This window comes from Camelus ferus, chromosome 9 (genome assembly GCF_009834535.1).
Source record: "Camelus ferus isolate YT-003-E chromosome 9, BCGSAC_Cfer_1.0, whole genome shotgun sequence".
Classification (NCBI taxonomy): domain Eukaryota; kingdom Metazoa; phylum Chordata; class Mammalia; order Artiodactyla; family Camelidae; genus Camelus; species Camelus ferus.
In genome coordinates this window covers 19,122,465-19,139,203 of record NC_045704.1, presented here as the reverse complement: position 1 = coordinate 19,139,203, position 16,739 = coordinate 19,122,465, and the positions used below count along the sequence as shown (strand labels likewise).

Genomic DNA, 16,739 nt, shown 5'->3' with positions numbered 1-16,739 from the left:
GAGTTCATTTTCTGTGGCCACACATGATACGTGGCGAAGCGAGTATTTGAACCCACGTTTGTTTAGACTCGAGAGCCCTTGCTCTAGAGCACTGTGCCGTGTTGTCCTCTCCTCACCCTTTTAGACCCTGGGAGATTGACGTCTCGATGCATCTGTCAGCTCCTCAGACTGCCTCCCTCTAGCCCACCCACTGCTACCCCCCCTCCCCGTCTAGTCCTAGCCCCACTTGAACCAGGATCTCTGCAAGGCCAGTGGCCTCCGATGCCTGAGTGAAGAGGGCTGCTGCGGACCCCTCTCTTCCACTGGAGTGACACGTCAAGGGCAGTGCCTTCTTCCCTGGCTTGTTTTTGAAATATCTACAGCTCCAGGATTATTTCTGTGAACTCCTAAAAACAGGCAGGCTTATCTTAAGTAGGGACCCTCACCAGCATAAAATGGAATTAGAAACCATGAAAGTCCTAAAGGGCTGGACATGAGAAGCCTCAACCCTGTTCCATTCATTCTAGGGTTTCCTGAGCACCTACTATGTGCCAGGCACCATTCCAGGCAGTGGGTCCTGCAGCAACCAGGACCCTGCTCTCATGGAGCTTATGTTACACATGACAGGGAGACCGGTTATAGACAAAGAACATAATTTCTGATAGTAATAGTGCAGTGAATGAAACAAATCAGGGGAAGGTGATAGCATAGTGGAGATAGCACAGTCAGGGAGGGCCTCCTGGGATGTGAAGAGGGAAGTCCTGAGTGGTGAGAACTAACCAGCCTGTGAAGAGCTGGAAGAAGTCGTAGTCCAGCATTTCTCAGGAGGAAAGGAACTGCACTCCCAAATCAGTCTGTGGCGGCAACAACACACACGCTTTCTGGCGCCTTGCAGGGGATTGGCCGAGGCAGAGCGTTGGCTACTGGGAGGGGTCATGGGGGAAAGAGCTGGTTTCTGGATGGACACGCAGGGCCTTTGGAATGCTCGCTACTCCACTCCGCGGTATTTATACCTTCCCTCCGGGGAAGTCGGAGCTTTTTCATGTAGGCTGAGAAAACTCCGAATAAGGCAACGCTAGGCCAGGACATAAGAAAGAAGCATTCCATATTTCCCTGTAATCACTTTCAAATTAGGTTCTGACGTCATGGGGCAGGCACAGAGCGTGCTGGCTCTGCCCCGGCTGGATACAGAGCTGGGTCCTGGACAGATAGCCGACCTGCCCCTGTGCTGCTGTACCACCAGCCCTGAGTACCCATGCTGTCCAGGCTGCCTGAGTCCCACGTTACTGCGCCTGTCTAAATTGTGGCCATGTCATTGTGACCTGTTAATTTCTGTTCTCTCAACCTGGCCCGACTTTTATCTTCTTCAGAATCAGGTAAAGGCAACCAGTCTTCAAAAAAGTGCTCACATGTATAATCTCAAAACTATTCCAGAGGCTTCTCAGAATCCCTGGATGGGTCCATGTAGATGTTGCCAAAGTGATCGCCTTTTTGCCTGTGCCGCTGGTAACCCAGATTCCAGAAGGCTTAGCCATCGGATCCTGAAAGCGCCCTTATAGTTGATGATGAAGGCCAGGGGCCAGGGGAGCAGTCTCTGCTTTCAGGAACTGAGAAGGTGCCCCACTGGGGCCAGGCTCTGCCTGAGACCGGATAGCAGCCCGGCAGATGGACGATAAGAAGAGTGGATGCCTACCCCGGGAATAAATAGCTGTCCCTCCCCTGTGTCCAAGCCCCGGACACCCTTCCTGACATCTTGTGGAAGCAGGAACCATGGGCAGCGTCAGAGGCCACAGCAGGCAAGGTGGGAGTTCAGGCGGTAGGACAGCGTCCTCCCCCTCAAAGCAGCTGGTGCCCCAGCGGAGCGGCAAACCCAACACGGTATTAACAGAGACTGAGGTTTGAAAACTCCCAGCACCCTAGGGAACCCTGTCTTGCCTCTGAGTACCCTGGGGAAGTTTGCTGTGGCCCGTTAGTCCAGTCAGTCCTGGGCCTGGGGAAAAGATACTCAGCTGGTCCTTCTAGGTCTGGCTGTTGGCCTGTGATGTCCTGCTGAGGGGATGGGCAGTACACACAGCGGAAGACTGGGGAATGCAGCACGAGGCAGCGAAAGGTTTTTCCTAACATCTTGTCCAGTGTGGAGTCAATGGAATCCACATGTGAGCATCTGCTGGCGGACTGGAATAGTCAGCCCCCGACCCTGGTCCAGGAGGCCTCCTCCGCCGGTGCCAAGAATCAGAGCCGACAGCCCACCCCAGCCCTGGGGTCTTGGGTGAGCCTGCATCTAGGTCCAAACCGACTTTGCAAGAGACTCCCTCTCATCTGGGTTTAGCAGAACTCCGGCTTCCAACCAACATTTCCCTCTGCACCACCCCCTTCAGGACTAAGAGCATGTTTTGTAACACGCAGTCTTTGGGAGGGAAAGGAAAGGGAAATGTTCCCGACTGGGTTAGCCGCATCCCACCAGAATCCTTTCTTCCTGCCCTTGCCATCACTCTGCTCCCTAGGACACCACTCCCTAGGACACCACCAGAATCCTTTCTTCCTGCCCTTGCCATCACTCTGCTCCCTAGACTCGGTTGCCCCATGTCTTTTGAATGTTCTGTCTCTTACAGGGTGATTGCCCCAGAGTTGAGAGGGTTTACCTCCTCGGGTTGGGGGAGGGAGTCATCGATGAATGGCTCGTTAAAGCCCACTGCTGCCACATTCCTGGCTGCTTAGGTCACCTCCCAAACAATATCCATCATTCATTCACCCAGCCGCCCCACATCCTGGCAACTGGGAGGGGTCCCTGTGACACAGGAAGGACTTTATGACCAACGATGCTCAGCTTTCTCCCCCTCCCCCAACACAGTGACAAAGCAGAAACAGCGGGGGGTGGGGGGCTCTGAGGCTCCTCTTCCGGGGTGCACCATGGGCCTCCGCACAGGGAGTGGTGACAGTGGATCCCAAACAAACCCACAAGCACGTCCTCTCTTCTCCCACCGCCCCCTCTCCCCCCTCACACCCTGTGCTATTTTAGCAACCAGAGAAGAATCTTTAACAGGCTGCCAGTGTGCAGAGGCGAGTTCTGAAGACTCTTCTCTGTGGTTTTTTTCACGTGTGTTCTTAAAGGCAAGTGAGTCCACATCCTTCCTTCCTCCCTAGATAGGTCAAGGGTGGGTGCACGCTCCCTTCACAGGACAGCAGGGCCAGGCCTGGTGCAGAAGGGCTACCGCTGGCACTGTTTGCCTGCCTCCCACACTGGGCTCAGGCTGCCTTTTAAGAAGCAGGTGGGCTTTGGGGGGAACCGCCCTGCCTGCCTCCCTTGCTCTGGGAGCTCACCTCCAGCTTAGGGACTGAGGCAGGACTGGGGCCCTTCTTGACTCAGTTCTGCAGGCTTTGCTTTGTCAGGTTGGTACGTAGCATTCATTCCACTCAGAGGGATGAGTGGCCACCCTGTGTTTGTGTTTATTAGCTGTGTGGCCTTGGGCAAGTCACTTAACCTCTCTCTGCCTCAGTTTCCTCGTCTGTAAAATGGAGATGATGCTATCTCATATGACCACGGGGTTGGAGATTCTAAAGGATTGCTACATGTAAGTGGTAAGAACTAGCACTTAGCAGTTACTGCACGGTTACCTTTAGCTTGCCTCCCCGCACCACCAGCATGGAAATACTGTTTTGCTTCCTCCCATGCCCAGGACCTGATAGGGGCTTCAAGTTAGGATTTGTTAGCCAGGGGAAAGCACTGAATGCCTCTCAGGAGAGGTGCTGGGGACACAGCCAATGTTCAGAGTCAGTACTGCCCCTGGAAAGTGACCTTGACAATAAAACCTAGAAAACCCACTGCTTTTTGCCTTTGCCTCCTCCCACAGAGGACCAGTAGCTCTGGACCCTCCTAAATGAGCTTGAAACCTTGAACTTGCATTTCCCAGTCATGATAGTAGGCATTTCCCACAGGGCTCATCTGCCTTCCTCCTCTTGCCAAGTCTCTCTCAGAAGCTCTTTACCCTCTTTTTCCCCCTGGTCATCACACGTTTACCCTTGTCCCCTTCGGCTCAATCCTTACACAGCAGCAGCCTTCTGAAGGCCCCACGAGGTCGGCCCTGCCAGCCTCACAGCACAACCCGCTCTCCATTCCCTTCCTTCTCTCCCTAGCCAGGCTCTGGCCCGGCTACCGGAGGGCCTTTGCACACGCAGTTCCCATTATCTGGAAAGTCTCCCTTATTTTTGTCTTATTTACTCGTTCTCAGTCAGATCAGAGTTCGAGAAATCACCTCTGAAGGGAAACTTCCCTGTGTCTGCCCCGCCACCAGTTGAGGAGCCGTCCCTCAGCATCCGGAACACTCCCTTCAGCACCCTCTCTGGGGGTCAGAGGGAGGAGGGCACGTGAGCACTAACACCTCAGTGTGCGGACGCCAGAGCCAGAGTCCCTGGCTTTAAATCTAGCTCTACCTTTCCACGTGTGTGACTACCTGTGCGCAAGTCATGTCACCTGCCTGACCCTGTTTCCTTATCTGTAAAGTGGGGGCAGAAATAGCAACTACTTCACAAGACAGTTGTGCAGATGAGAGAGGTTAATGCCTAGCAAAGTGCCTGGAACAATGTCCGGCACGTAGTTAGCTTATAAGGGTCTGCTGTGGTTTTCATAGGAGTGTCACTTCTGTGTAGTTGAGTAATCACTCACTTAAAGAGATCCATCCTCTCCCTCATCAGCCTGCGTCCGCTTTTGCTCACTACTATGGGTTCAGCACCAGGCCTGGCCCTGGGTCAACGTCATGTCAAGGGAGGGGGTATGGCCTGCCCCACAGTGACCTGGGGCATCGTGGAGCCGGTAGGTCACGATGGTGGTCAGGCTCCGTGGCTCGTGCTCCAAGAAATCTGCATCGCGGAGGGGTTATAGCGGGCCCACAAGGCCTCCATCTATAGAAACCACCCTCCACACTACCCACCCCACACACCTCAGACTAAACCCGGTAGGGAGAGGGAGTGTATAAGCAGAATGTTATTTTTGTAACCAAGTAGAAGAAGCTATGAATTTTTGATGTCTCATTGGAACTCCGGCTCCTCATCAGTCAGACTGCGTGAGAAGTGGCCACATGTACTGCACTGGTCCCCGGGGGAGGCCTCGTGACTTGTGTTCCCTTTTGCCCAGAGCTCAGGGCCCCCTGAGCCTCCGGTGTCAGTAGATGCCCCTCGTCTTCAGGAAGAGAAAATGGCATGGTTGAGGGTGGGGGGCCTGTCGGCAGTGTTCCCATTGTGTGTCTGTCAGGCTCGGCGGGGAGTTCTTCCTCCTCACCACCTAGGCCAGGCGAGTGGGTGTTCTCCTCAAGCACCTGCTGGGGCCTCTGCCTGCCTCCAGCCAAGGAGACAGAAGTGCAGGGCAGAGTTACCATTTATTTAAAAATAGATCTTTCCTTGACATTTGTTTAACACTGAATAGCTAATCTGTGCCAGGCACAGTCATAAGTGATTTACTTGCATCGTTTTGTTTAATCTTATTTAAGAGGGGAGCTTATTGTCTCCATTTCATCAGCGAGGAACCTGAGGCTCATTGCTTGCCCAAGGTTACCCCACTGGCAGGTAGCCTCAGTGGCAGAGGTGAGATTTGAATCTAGGTCTGTGTGAGCCCCAAGACCGAGCTCTTGTTTCCGGACCAGGGTAGATGAGCAGAGGCTCAGAGATGGGACGCACGTTTGCAGGGTGGGGAGTGCCATGATCTTGTGAGGACATGTGGCTTGAACCCAGTGAGGCAAGGTGTAGTCAGAGCCCCTTTGCAGGCTGGAATAAGAGGGTCTCCTGCAATCTCATTTCCACTCCAAACCATGACTGTGGGATAAGGGTCTTTGCAGAAAGGCTGATCTCGCCCTTCCCAGGCATTGGGTGGGAAGCAGCTGGTGTGGATGTGTGTGCATGTCTGCGCATGCTCAGTTCATCTGGCATGTTGTGCCAAGCTCTGTGCCAGGTGTTTTAAAGCATCTCTCCCCATTTAACTACAATCACAGGAGGTAGAATCTGGTAAGTCCATCCTATAGAGAAGGAAGCTGGGGTGTAAGTAGGCCAAGTCATTTGGTTGAAAACACAGAACAAGTAAGCCGAGAAGCTGGCATTCAGACTCCCAACCTCTGCCCCTTCAGAACATTCAGGCGTCACCCAGGCAGGCCGAGGCGGGGAGGGGTGCTGTTCAGACACGTGCCTGGCCCTGCCTGCAGACCAGGTGCCTAGATCCTGGCCCAGCAGCTTCAGAGCCCCAGCAGGGCTCACCCTCTGGGAACTGCCCTCTTGCATCCTCAGTCGTAGGATGTGATGGGCCACTTTGCTGCCCAACAGCATCCTTCAGACCACATGCAAGAGCAGAGGCCCAGCATCCCCTCCACATCCTGCCCCAGCCTGGCCTGCTGCCGCCCTCTACTTTACAGAATGGCTGAGTTCCACACCTCGCTGCCTGCCACTGAGGCCGCTGGGCTTCGGGCATTCTAAAGGCACGTGAGATATGAGATGTAATTCCTACCCCCTGAGAGCCCACGTACATGCATGTAACATCCAGCAAGGCCCACAGTGACTGGAGAATGCTGCCAGATGCCGAGGGCTGTGTGTGGGGGCGATGGTGGGTAGGACTTCAGGAGAGGAAAGGGTCCTGGAGACAGGAACTACTGTTTACTGAGCATCTGCCGTGGGCTCTTCAGGCGTCGCCTCGAACCCTCCCACTGACCGTGACCCAGGTGGTTGGTGTCTTCATCGCCATGCTTCAAATGAGGAAACGGACGTTAAGAAGGTTGGCTAACTTGCCTGCCCGAGTGGTGTAACCAGCAGTCTAGCCCTGGTTTGTCTGAATTCAGAGCTGTGTGGGGAAGAAGCGTGGGAAGTGAGGTGGGGAAGGTGGATTCGTGTCTCCCTTAATGAGAACCTGCCCTTGGCTGGAGCCCAAAGTAGCTCATGGTTGCAGGGAGGCAGAAGACAGCACCGAACTGTTAAGAGGGCAGAGAAAATGGAGACAGATCTGCAGAGGAGGGGGCAGCCAAGTCAGAACCGGGTTGGGGCAAGCAAGTCAGTGCGAGTGTCCGGGAGGAGCTGCACTTGGACTGGTTTTGAGGGATGGGTAGGTGCGGGCTGGGACGAGGCAGACGCAGGGCAAAGGGCACCCTTAGCTGAGCAAACAGCCTCATACTGGGTATCTGTCTCCAAGGTAGAGAAACTCTTCTTCCTGTTGGCAGGAGGCAGAATGAGGGTGCCCTGGCGCACTCACAGCCCCCCCCACCAGCTTGGGACTTGGAAGGAAACCTCACACCCGTGGTGCAGCGTGTTAATTAGGCCGCTTCTTTGTCTGGGAGGGGCCTTGTGTTGAGTCTCTGAATGAGCAGGACTGGTGACAGTTGTCAAAACACACGGTGCTTGGCCGGAGGCTCCTTGGAAGCCCCTCGTCCCCTCACATGGCCCCTGCCTGCACCCAGGCACGGAGTGGGCTCTTGCGCGTTCCTGGCTGTCTGCCCACATCCACGCTGGGCCTGCAGATGGAGTGGGGCGGGGGGGGGGCTCCCATGAGAAACAGACGTGGGGTTTTTCCCAGACCCCGCTGCAGAGGCTGTGTGGGCTGGTCTCCCCAGAAGGCGTCTGGGCACGTCCGAGTTAACTGATATGACGCACTTCCCTGGCTCTGATGTCTGATAACGTGCCCCAGGCAGCAGGGGGCCGAGTGCCGGTACCACCAGGAGGCCCTGTGCCCTGTGCTTGGTGCCCTGTGCTCTAGTTTGGGGTTGGGCTTCTTGTCTCTGGGCCTCTCCACCCTTTCACTTCCAGCATCCGTGTGCCCTGTGATTGTCAGACGTGGTTGCCTAACCCTGGAGCAGGAGGGGGCCTGAGTCCCACTTGCCATCCAGCCCCCTCTGAGATACATTGGATCTTAAGATTTGGAAGAGTGGGGCATGGAATGTTCTCCAGGGAATAGAGGGTGTCTGGCCTCTAGGGAAACAACCTAAATGGGAGCATCGCAGGGCTCAGAGGATCTGTGCTCCTGGCCTTTGAGGGGAGGTGTTGCTGCTGGGCCACCCACAGCTCGAAGAGGGACTGACTTGAGGAAACCTTAAGTTTACAGGAGGCTTATTTTCCAAGTGCTTCCTATCCCAGGTCATCTCTGTGCCAGTGATGGGGAAATTGCTGCACGAGCTCCTCCTACCTGCTCTGCCGCCTAGGGGGATGGAGGGCTGAGGTGTCTAAGAGAACATGTCCACAAGAGGAGAGCAGGGCCCCTGCCACTTGGTTCCAGCTCAGGGGCTGGCTCAGTCAGCCCCTTGGTCTGAGGTGGGTACCCTGGCTCACTCAGGGTGTGGTGGAGCCTGCACTTGCTCCGAGGCTGGCTGACTCAGGTGCCAGTCCACGTTCTGCCTCTCATCACCCCGGGGATCACGAGCCTCAGTTTCCTCAGATCGACCTGCCTGGGTCGCTGTAAAGATCAGAAACAGTGTAGATAAAGGGTGGGGCCCCAAGGTGGCCAGTGTTGTCGCAGGGTCAGGGCTGTGACCCAGCCGCTTTGCTCAAGAGCCCTGAGAGCCACACTGAACCTCCAGGCCATGCTCTGTTCTGCCTCCCCAGACCTTCACAGCCTGGTGCAACTCCCACCTGCGGAAGGCCGGCACGCAGATCGAGAACATCGACGAGGACTTCCGAGACGGGCTCAAGCTCATGCTCCTCCTGGAGGTCATTTCAGGTGAGGCTCCCCTCCCACCAGGTGTGGTCCCACACCTGGTCACAGCAGGTCCTGGGACGCTGCGCTGCCCACCCTCGCTGTCCCACTGCTGCTGGGGGAGAGCGAGGCCTTTACCGTCTGCAGAAGCCGTGCAGCCGTGCAGCCGTGCTGGCCTGTTCTAGGCACAGTGGGGGCCTTAAAGCTCCTCTCCCTCTCTCTTGGTGTTTGGCCCTCAGGGGAGCGGTTACCTAAGCCAGAGCGGGGCAAGATGAGAGTGCACAAAATCAACAATGTGAACAAAGCACTGGACTTCATCGCCAGTAAAGGAGTCAAGCTGGTCTCCATCGGGGCGGAAGGTGAGCTTGGATGGGGCCCGACCTCTGCCTTCTGAACAGAACCTGTGTTGGTGGCAGCACACACACACACACGCACACGCGCGCGCACACACACACACACACGCACACACAATAATCCACTCCAAGACTGGGGAATCCAGTATGCCCAGTCATGTGGCACAGGCTTCTTGCATGGGGGAGGAATAGCTTTCACTCGGACCCTGGACACCCTCACTCACCCTCCTCGTGCTGGACCCCAGGGTCACAGACTGACTGTGACATGGCATCTCTCTGTGCCAGGAGTACCTTCGCCCTTAGGCCCTGCCTGGTGTCTGTGGGCGAGAAGGGCACTCCAGGCCTGGTGTCAGGGCTCTGGGGCAGGGAGTGTGAGTCTAAAGGTCAGTAGCTAGACTTTGCTGGCTGCACAGCCTGGGAGAGTGTGGTCTTTTGAGTGGATACCCAGGGTCCCCTGGGCCCCGTGCGGATACCCGGGACTGTGACCGCTTACTCCAGACCCTCACTGGAGCAGCAGTGTGCTGGAGTGCTGGCCCTCCAGCTGCAGGCTCTTGTCTCCAGCTCACAGGCACTTGTCTCCAGCTCACAGGCGCCTTTGGAGACTAGGTGAGGCCTGATGGAGCCCAGAAGCTCCCCATCAGCCTGGGCTTCCAGTTCTGCTCATTAGAGCAGGGTTTCCTACGCCCGACATCCATGTTGTCCCAGCTTTTAGAAAAACAAAGAAGACTAATTGCCATTAATGACAGGGCTCTGAGAGTTTGGCCAAGACTCCAGGCCAGAATACGTGTACCCTGTTCCAAGGCTGTGCCCCCGCCTGGGACCTCTCCGGGGCGGGGTGCCAAGCCTTGCATGCCACAGTCAGTCAAGGTGGTTGGTGGTGTTTTTTTTCGTTTTTGTTTTTTAAATCAAAACCCAGAATTCAATCAGACCCTGAGATTTTTTGTCTTTCCATGGATCTTTCCTCCTGGCTGCCCTCCACCCTTCTGCTTCTCACAGCTGCATTGATTTTGCTCAAATGCTCACCTGTAAATAAAGAAGGGCTTAGAGGAGAGACCCATGGCAGTCATCAGTTTTCATTTGGGGAAAACCTCCATCTAAAAATTTTCTCTGTTCATGCCCAAACTGGTTCACTCCCCATCCCTGTGACCATCCAGCCTCCGGAGAGCAGCTGACTGGAAACGTCCCAAGGGCTTTGGAATACCCGAGAGCCCCAGCCCCCACCCGCCCCCATCTCCCTGTCCCCCAATACCATCTAGGCAGTTGCAGGAATATGGCTTCCTGGTGGGGGCTGTGAGAGCGGACAAGAGTCGGAGGCACAGCTGCAGGCCCGAGTAGCAGCTGGTGGGTGTGTCATGAGAGCGGCCGTCTTCCTCCCCTCACAGGAGCTCTCTGAGCCCTCCATGACCAGCTTGCTTTTGGCACCAGCTGGGTATGGGTGCTGCGGTCTCCTCTCCAGATGGTACCCGTCCCTGGCTCTGGGGTGCCTGGCCCTCAGGAGGAACGCAGTGTAGAGTTCCTGAATGAATAACCACCTTTGCCCCATGCTGGGAAGGCTTGGCCTGGTTTCCGGGTGTGGGGTTCTTAGGCCCTGGGAAAGGGCTGGACAGACATCGTGTCCTTCCCTTGCCTCCTGGCAGCCAGCTATGCATATTTCCTCATCCTGAAACCCTAAAGCCGAAAGCTGCCCTCAGCCATCAGCTCCATGACTTCGCTGTGGCGAGCTTCTCATGGGACTAATAGAGCCCTTCCCCTTTCCTCACAGGTGTGTCCTCAGGAAAGGTTGGGGACCACTCTACCTCCTTCCCAAATCAAGCCCACCTAGAGTTTTCTGCTCTCGAGGCCGGTGAGCAAGGTCTCTGGAACTGTGCCTCCCTGTCCTCTCTCCTCACATCCAGTGTGTGAGATGCGTAGGGGCGAGAGGCCTCAGAGGACAGCCAGAAGTATGTCCAGGCCATGGTCTCCGGGATGAGGCCACTTCTCTCACCCGGCAGTAGACACATATGCCCGAGTGCTGCAGAGGTGACTTTTCTCTTACGTTGCTGAAGCTGAAGAATGTATGGTCCAAACCCTTCTCTCTCACTCCCTGAAGTTTGAGAGAGTGGTTGGTTTTCAGTTCGTTAAGAAAGCATGCATTTATCAGCCAGACCATGTGTCCCCTCTCCCCTTCCTACACATCATGTCTTTCTGAAGGGCCGGGTCCAGGCACTGGGGGTGCATTGATCACAAGGGTAGACCGTGAACAAGCGAACAAGCCAACAAACGTCAGTGTGTGAGGGGAAGGGCAGAATGTGGGAAAGAGAGGCGCCGGTATGGTCAGGGGAACTATTCTGGGGAAGTGACATATAAGCAGAGGCTTACAGCATGGGAAGGACCAGCCGTCTGAGGGAAGTATCCAGGGGTGCACTTCAGGGCAGGGGTATGACAGGAAGTGTGAAATCCTTAAAGCAAGAAAGAGCTGGCTTGCTGAAAGGATGCAGCTAGAGAATGCCGAGGAGGGAGGGGCCGGGTCACCCAGGACAGGCCTTACACGCTGAACTCTGGAACATGGGCCTGTTTCAGGCGTAGCCGGGCTTTCAGCAGGCGAGTGGCACAAACCTGAAAAAGCGACTGCCCTCACTGCTGTGTGGGGGTGGGTAACGGGGGATGGAGGAGGCAGTGGCTTGGACGAAGGTGGCAGCAGTGGGGTCGGAAGGAAGCGGACAGACTCTCAACAGAGACCAGTGCAGCACACCCCCGCTGGCGGGGAGGCATGCCCACAAAGGTGTGATGGGGGCTGAAAACGCAGGGCCCAGTTCCTGGGAAAAGGCCAGGGTGGCCGAGAACACATGTACAGAAGCCTGGAGACACTAAGCAGCAGAAGACTTTTGGGACAGCACTTCCCAGAGCGTCCAGAGGACACCTCCCAGTAAGGATGGTGGAGGGCAGCAGGCCTGGGCGGCTCTGTCCTGTGATTGGAATTAATCCCTAGACAGCCGGAGACCAGCTGGGGAGTCTCACTCTGGTTTTAACAAACTTCTCGCCCTCTGCCCCCTTTCCCTGCATGCAGAGATTGTGGACGGCAATGCAAAGATGACCCTGGGAATGATCTGGACTATCATCCTCAGGTTCGCCATCCAGGACATCTCTGTGGAAGGTAAGAGCCAAGAGCCCACTGACCAGCGAAGAACAGCCTTTTCTCCACACCCTGCTTCCACCCGAGTTGAGGGAAGTTAAATTAGGATTTCGGGCATTTTGTTTTCGTGCTTCAAGGCTCTTTTCTATTTGCGGGTGTCACTCCCAGGGCCCAGCCCTGCAGAGGGGTGGTTAGTGGAGGTGCTGGCCCCGGCTGCAGATGGAGGGGGTCCCTGCTGCAGCCGACCAGCTCTGGCATCCAGCCAGAGCACTTTTGCTCTTTCAGCCTCCCTCTCAGGGACCCTCACACCACCCTTGTCAAGCAGGCATGATTGGCCCCATTTTACAGTCAAGGAACTGGAGTTACCAAGCAAACTGTTGATAGATTCAGGTCTGGTCTCGTTCTCTTGGGGGTGAGCGCTTGCTTTCACTCAGCCTCCCACCCTCGGACCTTTGCCTCTGTGGACCTGGAGTCAAGTCCAGGTGCCACAGAATGAGAAAAGCCACTGGACCAGTGTGTGGAGGAGGCTGCTGGCGACAGGCCACAGCAGCGACCAGGACCAACGTGTTCCCTGCCCTCATAGCACTCCTAGTCAGAGCTGTCCACAGGGAGTAGAGGGACCTCCTAAGACCCTGCCACTCTGCTTCTTTGAAACCGCAGCCAGGTCTGGAGACCTTGAGGGGGCTGGGCCCTTGGCCAGTTCTTCATTCTATTCAGAAGAGGCCAGGCCAGCATCAAAGGCTTATTTGGCTGTGTCTCCCAGCAGTTAAAGGCATAGGCTTTGTGGTCAGAAACATGGCTCAGGTTCAGGCCCTGATGCTGTCCTGTCACTGCCACTTCCTGGGGTGACACTGGACAAGTGCCCACTCCTGGGGGCCTGGCATGCTGGTCGTGGTGAGGATCAGCAGAGGCCTGCCCGTATCGAGTGGAAGGGCTGTTGCTACTGTTTCTGTCTGAGGACCTCTGCCCCAGGTTCCGTCTGACCTTTACGCCTGAGCTGAAAGTGTGATCCAGCTGGACTGGGTTCTGAGCGTTCAGTTTTGAGCCAGTGCTCACTGTCCTCATGTGTTTTGCAGAGACCTCTGCCAAGGAAGGGCTCCTTCTGTGGTGCCAGAGAAAGACGGCCCCATATAAGAACGTCAATGTGCAGAACTTCCACATCAGGTGAGCTGAAGCACCCCGTCCATGTCAGGCCCATGCTTCTTCCCAGGACCTGAGACACTGCCTTCCCATCTGCCCTCTTTTCCTGTGGTTTTGTTATGGTCTGTGAGATGCCAGCTCTCAGGGAGCCCTCCCCCTGCCCTGACCCCCATGAGCCCCTTGGATGTTCCCTGCATCCTCTGGGGCAGGCAGCAGTTGGCCTTGCCGTCCCCGGCTGAAGGGGTTAAGAGCCATCACTCTGGCAGGCCTTTTAGAATCTTCTTTCTCCCCAGGCAAGGTAACTCAGAAGCAACAACAAACTCTTCCTTTATTTTGACCTCTCAAGAGGGACTCGTCCTTTAGAGCTGCTAGTGAATTTAGTGCTGGGGAAAATGCACTGTGTCCTTTTGGCCTGTCACAGGCCTGCTCTCCCTCAGGCGAGAGAGGGAAATGAATGTGTCCAGGAGCGTGGCGTGGCCTGGGGGTTAGGAGCACAGGCTTTAGGGGCGGCCCTGAGTTCAGATCTGGTCTAGCCCTGTGACTTCACCCCTCTGAGCCTCTGGTGTCCTCCTCGGGTAGATGGACCAGGCAGAGGGCACACAGGGGAATGAAGAACAGGGCCTCAGGATCCACAGAGGTCGTCCTGTGTCCTCAGGCTCCCTGGGGCCCTGGCACTGGACTTTGGGGACCATTGTGTTCTACCATGAATAGCATGTGGTCCCTCCCTTGTTCTCTCTGTGTCTCCTTCCTCTTCCTGCGACCAGCTGGCTGGTCCTGTGTGCACTTCTCATTCCTTTATTTATTCAGTAACTAAATATCTCTGGAGTGCCTACTGTGTGCCAAGAGCAGGGATACAGTAGCACTGAAATAAAGTCCCCGCCCTTGGAAGGTTACACTGCGGCCGGGGACCCTGTGTTCACAAAGCTGTTCATAAACCAATAAAGTAATTTCAGGTAGTGAGAAGGGCCATATAAAGATGACAAAATAGGACGCGGTAATAGAAAGTAACCAGGAAGAGCCCCACGGTCAGGGGGGTCTTTCTAAGGAGGTGACATTGAACTTGACCTCTGAGGGAACTAGCCGTTATAGGAGCTCAGTGAGGAGGATGTGACCAGTCTGGCCTGTGACCAGCCGTCACTTTCCTCTGAACAGAGACCCTCATGCCAAGCCACATCCTGGCATCTCGCCAGCCCTCGGGTCGGGTCAGCCAAGGTGCAGAGGGCCCGGTGCACAGGCCCCACCTCCGCAGCCGCTTGTCCAGCTCAGTGGGCCCCGGCTGCCCCGTTAACCGCAGTCAGATAGCACTTGTCACGTGTTAGACATCAGCCTAAGCCTCACGTCTTTACTCATTTAATGCTCACAACAGCCCAATGCGGTGTAGGTACTGTGTTTATTCCCATTTTGTAGACATGGAAACTGAGGTAGCAGGAGGTTATAGGATTTGCCCAAGGTCACGCTGACAGTGTGAGTGAGGGGAAGAGCCTGGATTTTCCCCGGACTGTACAGCTCCAACTTCACACCCACGCCAGCCTGCCACACCTCCAAACTACCTCACTGAATGGGAGTTCATCATTCCTGTGGGTGTCCAGGGTCCACAGCGCTCCCATGACAGTGGGAGGCCCTCCTCATAACCTTGGCCTTTCCATCCTCAGCTGGAAGGACGGTCTTGCCTTCAATGCCCTGATCCACCGGCACAGACCCGAGCTGATCGAGTATGACAAGCTGAGAAAGGTATGCGTCTCACACTGCCCGTCAGCAGCCCACAGACACCCCGGGGCTGACCTGTCTCTGAGCCCCCGTCCCCAAGACCGTCTGTCACTGGTGTCCAAGGCTGGACTCTGTGCTCAGATGGGTAGGCTGGGGAAGCCTTGTGCCAGCTGTCACTAGACCCCAGGCTCGGTGGCTGACTCTTGCCTCTCTTGCTCCCCTTGAGGACTGTCCCCTTCTCCCTCTGTGGGCACTGCAACTGTCTGGTTATTTTAGGGCCTGTCCAGCCGTGCCTTCCAGCTCCCCGTACTTAACCGTCTAAATTCTGGAAGCATTCACTCTGCCCAAGGGAGGAGGGGTAAGGCATTCTAAGCCATCACCGCCAGCAGCCCTTTCCTGTTCAGGGTCCTGTTCTGTTTTGCCTGTATAAAGTGTATAAAACCCAGGCCCTGCCCTCTAGAAGCTCCCAGCCTCGTGAGGAAGGCAGGACAATTGTGTCCAGAGCAAACCAGCCACACGAGGCCATGCACATATGCTCAGGCTGCATGGGGGTGGGGAGGAAGTAGGACCGGACCAATGTTGCAGAGAAAGGATGGCACACCTGAGCTGGCTTGGTCGGGAAGGGCCGCTGAGGAAGGAGGCAGCCTAGGGCCAGCCAGGGCATTCCAGGTGGGGTTGACACAGGCCTGCACTTTGCCCATTCAAATCACAGTGAGTAATCAAATTGGAAAAATCACTAGAAAGCTGTGAAAGCATGTGAGAGAGGGTCAGGGTGAAGTGGGCTCTGTAAGCAGTGGGGAGGCAGTGCGAAGGGGTGTCGTAGGGAGGCTGGAACGGGGAAGCGCTCCATTCACTCCCTGCCTCCCCTCTTCCACCGTCAGGCCTGGACCACAGTGTCTGAATTTCAGGGCAGGGCTCTTAATCTGGAGGCTGGAGATGACTGGTTATAGTGAGGAGAGAGCATGCCTGCTTAGTTTCTGGAGAACAGATCATTTTTTTCCTGAAGAAAAGGTCCAAGTTTGCCCCACAGAGGTTTCCAGAGGTGTTCCTTTGGATACGAATTGACCTTATCCGGGTGTCCCCCCCATCTACCCCCACCCATGGCAGCACAGGTGGCTGAGAACTGCCTCAAGAAAGCTTTCCAGTCCTACCCCTTCCCAAGATCTCTCCCTTCCAGGCCAGCTCTTGTTCCTTCTTGTGCATCCTGCCCCTGACTGAGTTCCTCCTCCTCCTCCCTTCCCCTAGGACGACCCTGTCACCAACCTAAACAATGCCTTTGAAGTGGCTGAGAAATACCTAGACATCCCCAAGATGTTGGATGCAGAGGGTAAGTACAACCCTTTCTTCAGTTGGCACCCTGTTTGGTGGGCGTGTCTTGGAACATCAGGTTGCTGGTGGAGCCAGTGAGACTGTCTAAATGAATCTGCATGAACCGGGGACAGTGGTGTCACCTGGGAGCCAGAGCAGGAGCAGCCTGAGCAGACCAGACAGGGATGGAGAAGGGTGGGGAAGGGGTCCTTAAAGAGAGTCAGCTCTCGGGGGCTGCCTTTTGAGCCTGAGCCCAGGAGCCCTTCTCAGGAGGGGTGAAGGAGGCGTCCAGGAGGGTGGCTCCTGCAAATAACCCCAGCCTCTGCCTTCCCCGCCTGCTGCAGGCCTGGAGTCTGGAGCCCACCAAAGTGGAGTGTTTTTCCTTTTCCGCTTTGCCCCATTTCCCAGCCATGCACCACCCCCATCCAGGACCCATGCCTCTGGCCTCTGGTGGCCCTTGGGTTTGACTGTCCAGCAGTCCCTT

The 16,739-nt window shown here is 55.8% G+C and overlaps 1 protein-coding gene across 6 annotated transcripts in view; it reads left to right on the top strand.

Annotated features, from left to right (window-relative positions):
* The window catches only part of ACTN4 (actinin alpha 4), a 70,118-nt gene that overhangs the window by 33,741 nt on the left and 19,638 nt on the right, over positions 1-16,739 (top strand). For all 6 annotated transcript variants that reach the window (XM_006172453.3, XM_032486089.1, XM_006172452.3 and 3 more), the window contains exons 2-7: positions 8,545-8,659; positions 8,875-8,994; positions 12,035-12,121; positions 13,177-13,264; positions 14,893-14,971; positions 16,193-16,274. In XM_006172453.3, the coding sequence (XP_006172515.2) occupies positions 8,545-8,659; positions 8,875-8,994; positions 12,035-12,121; positions 13,177-13,264; positions 14,893-14,971; positions 16,193-16,274 (571 nt within the window). The remainder of the gene's footprint in view (positions 1-8,544; positions 8,660-8,874; positions 8,995-12,034; positions 12,122-13,176; positions 13,265-14,892; positions 14,972-16,192; positions 16,275-16,739) is intronic.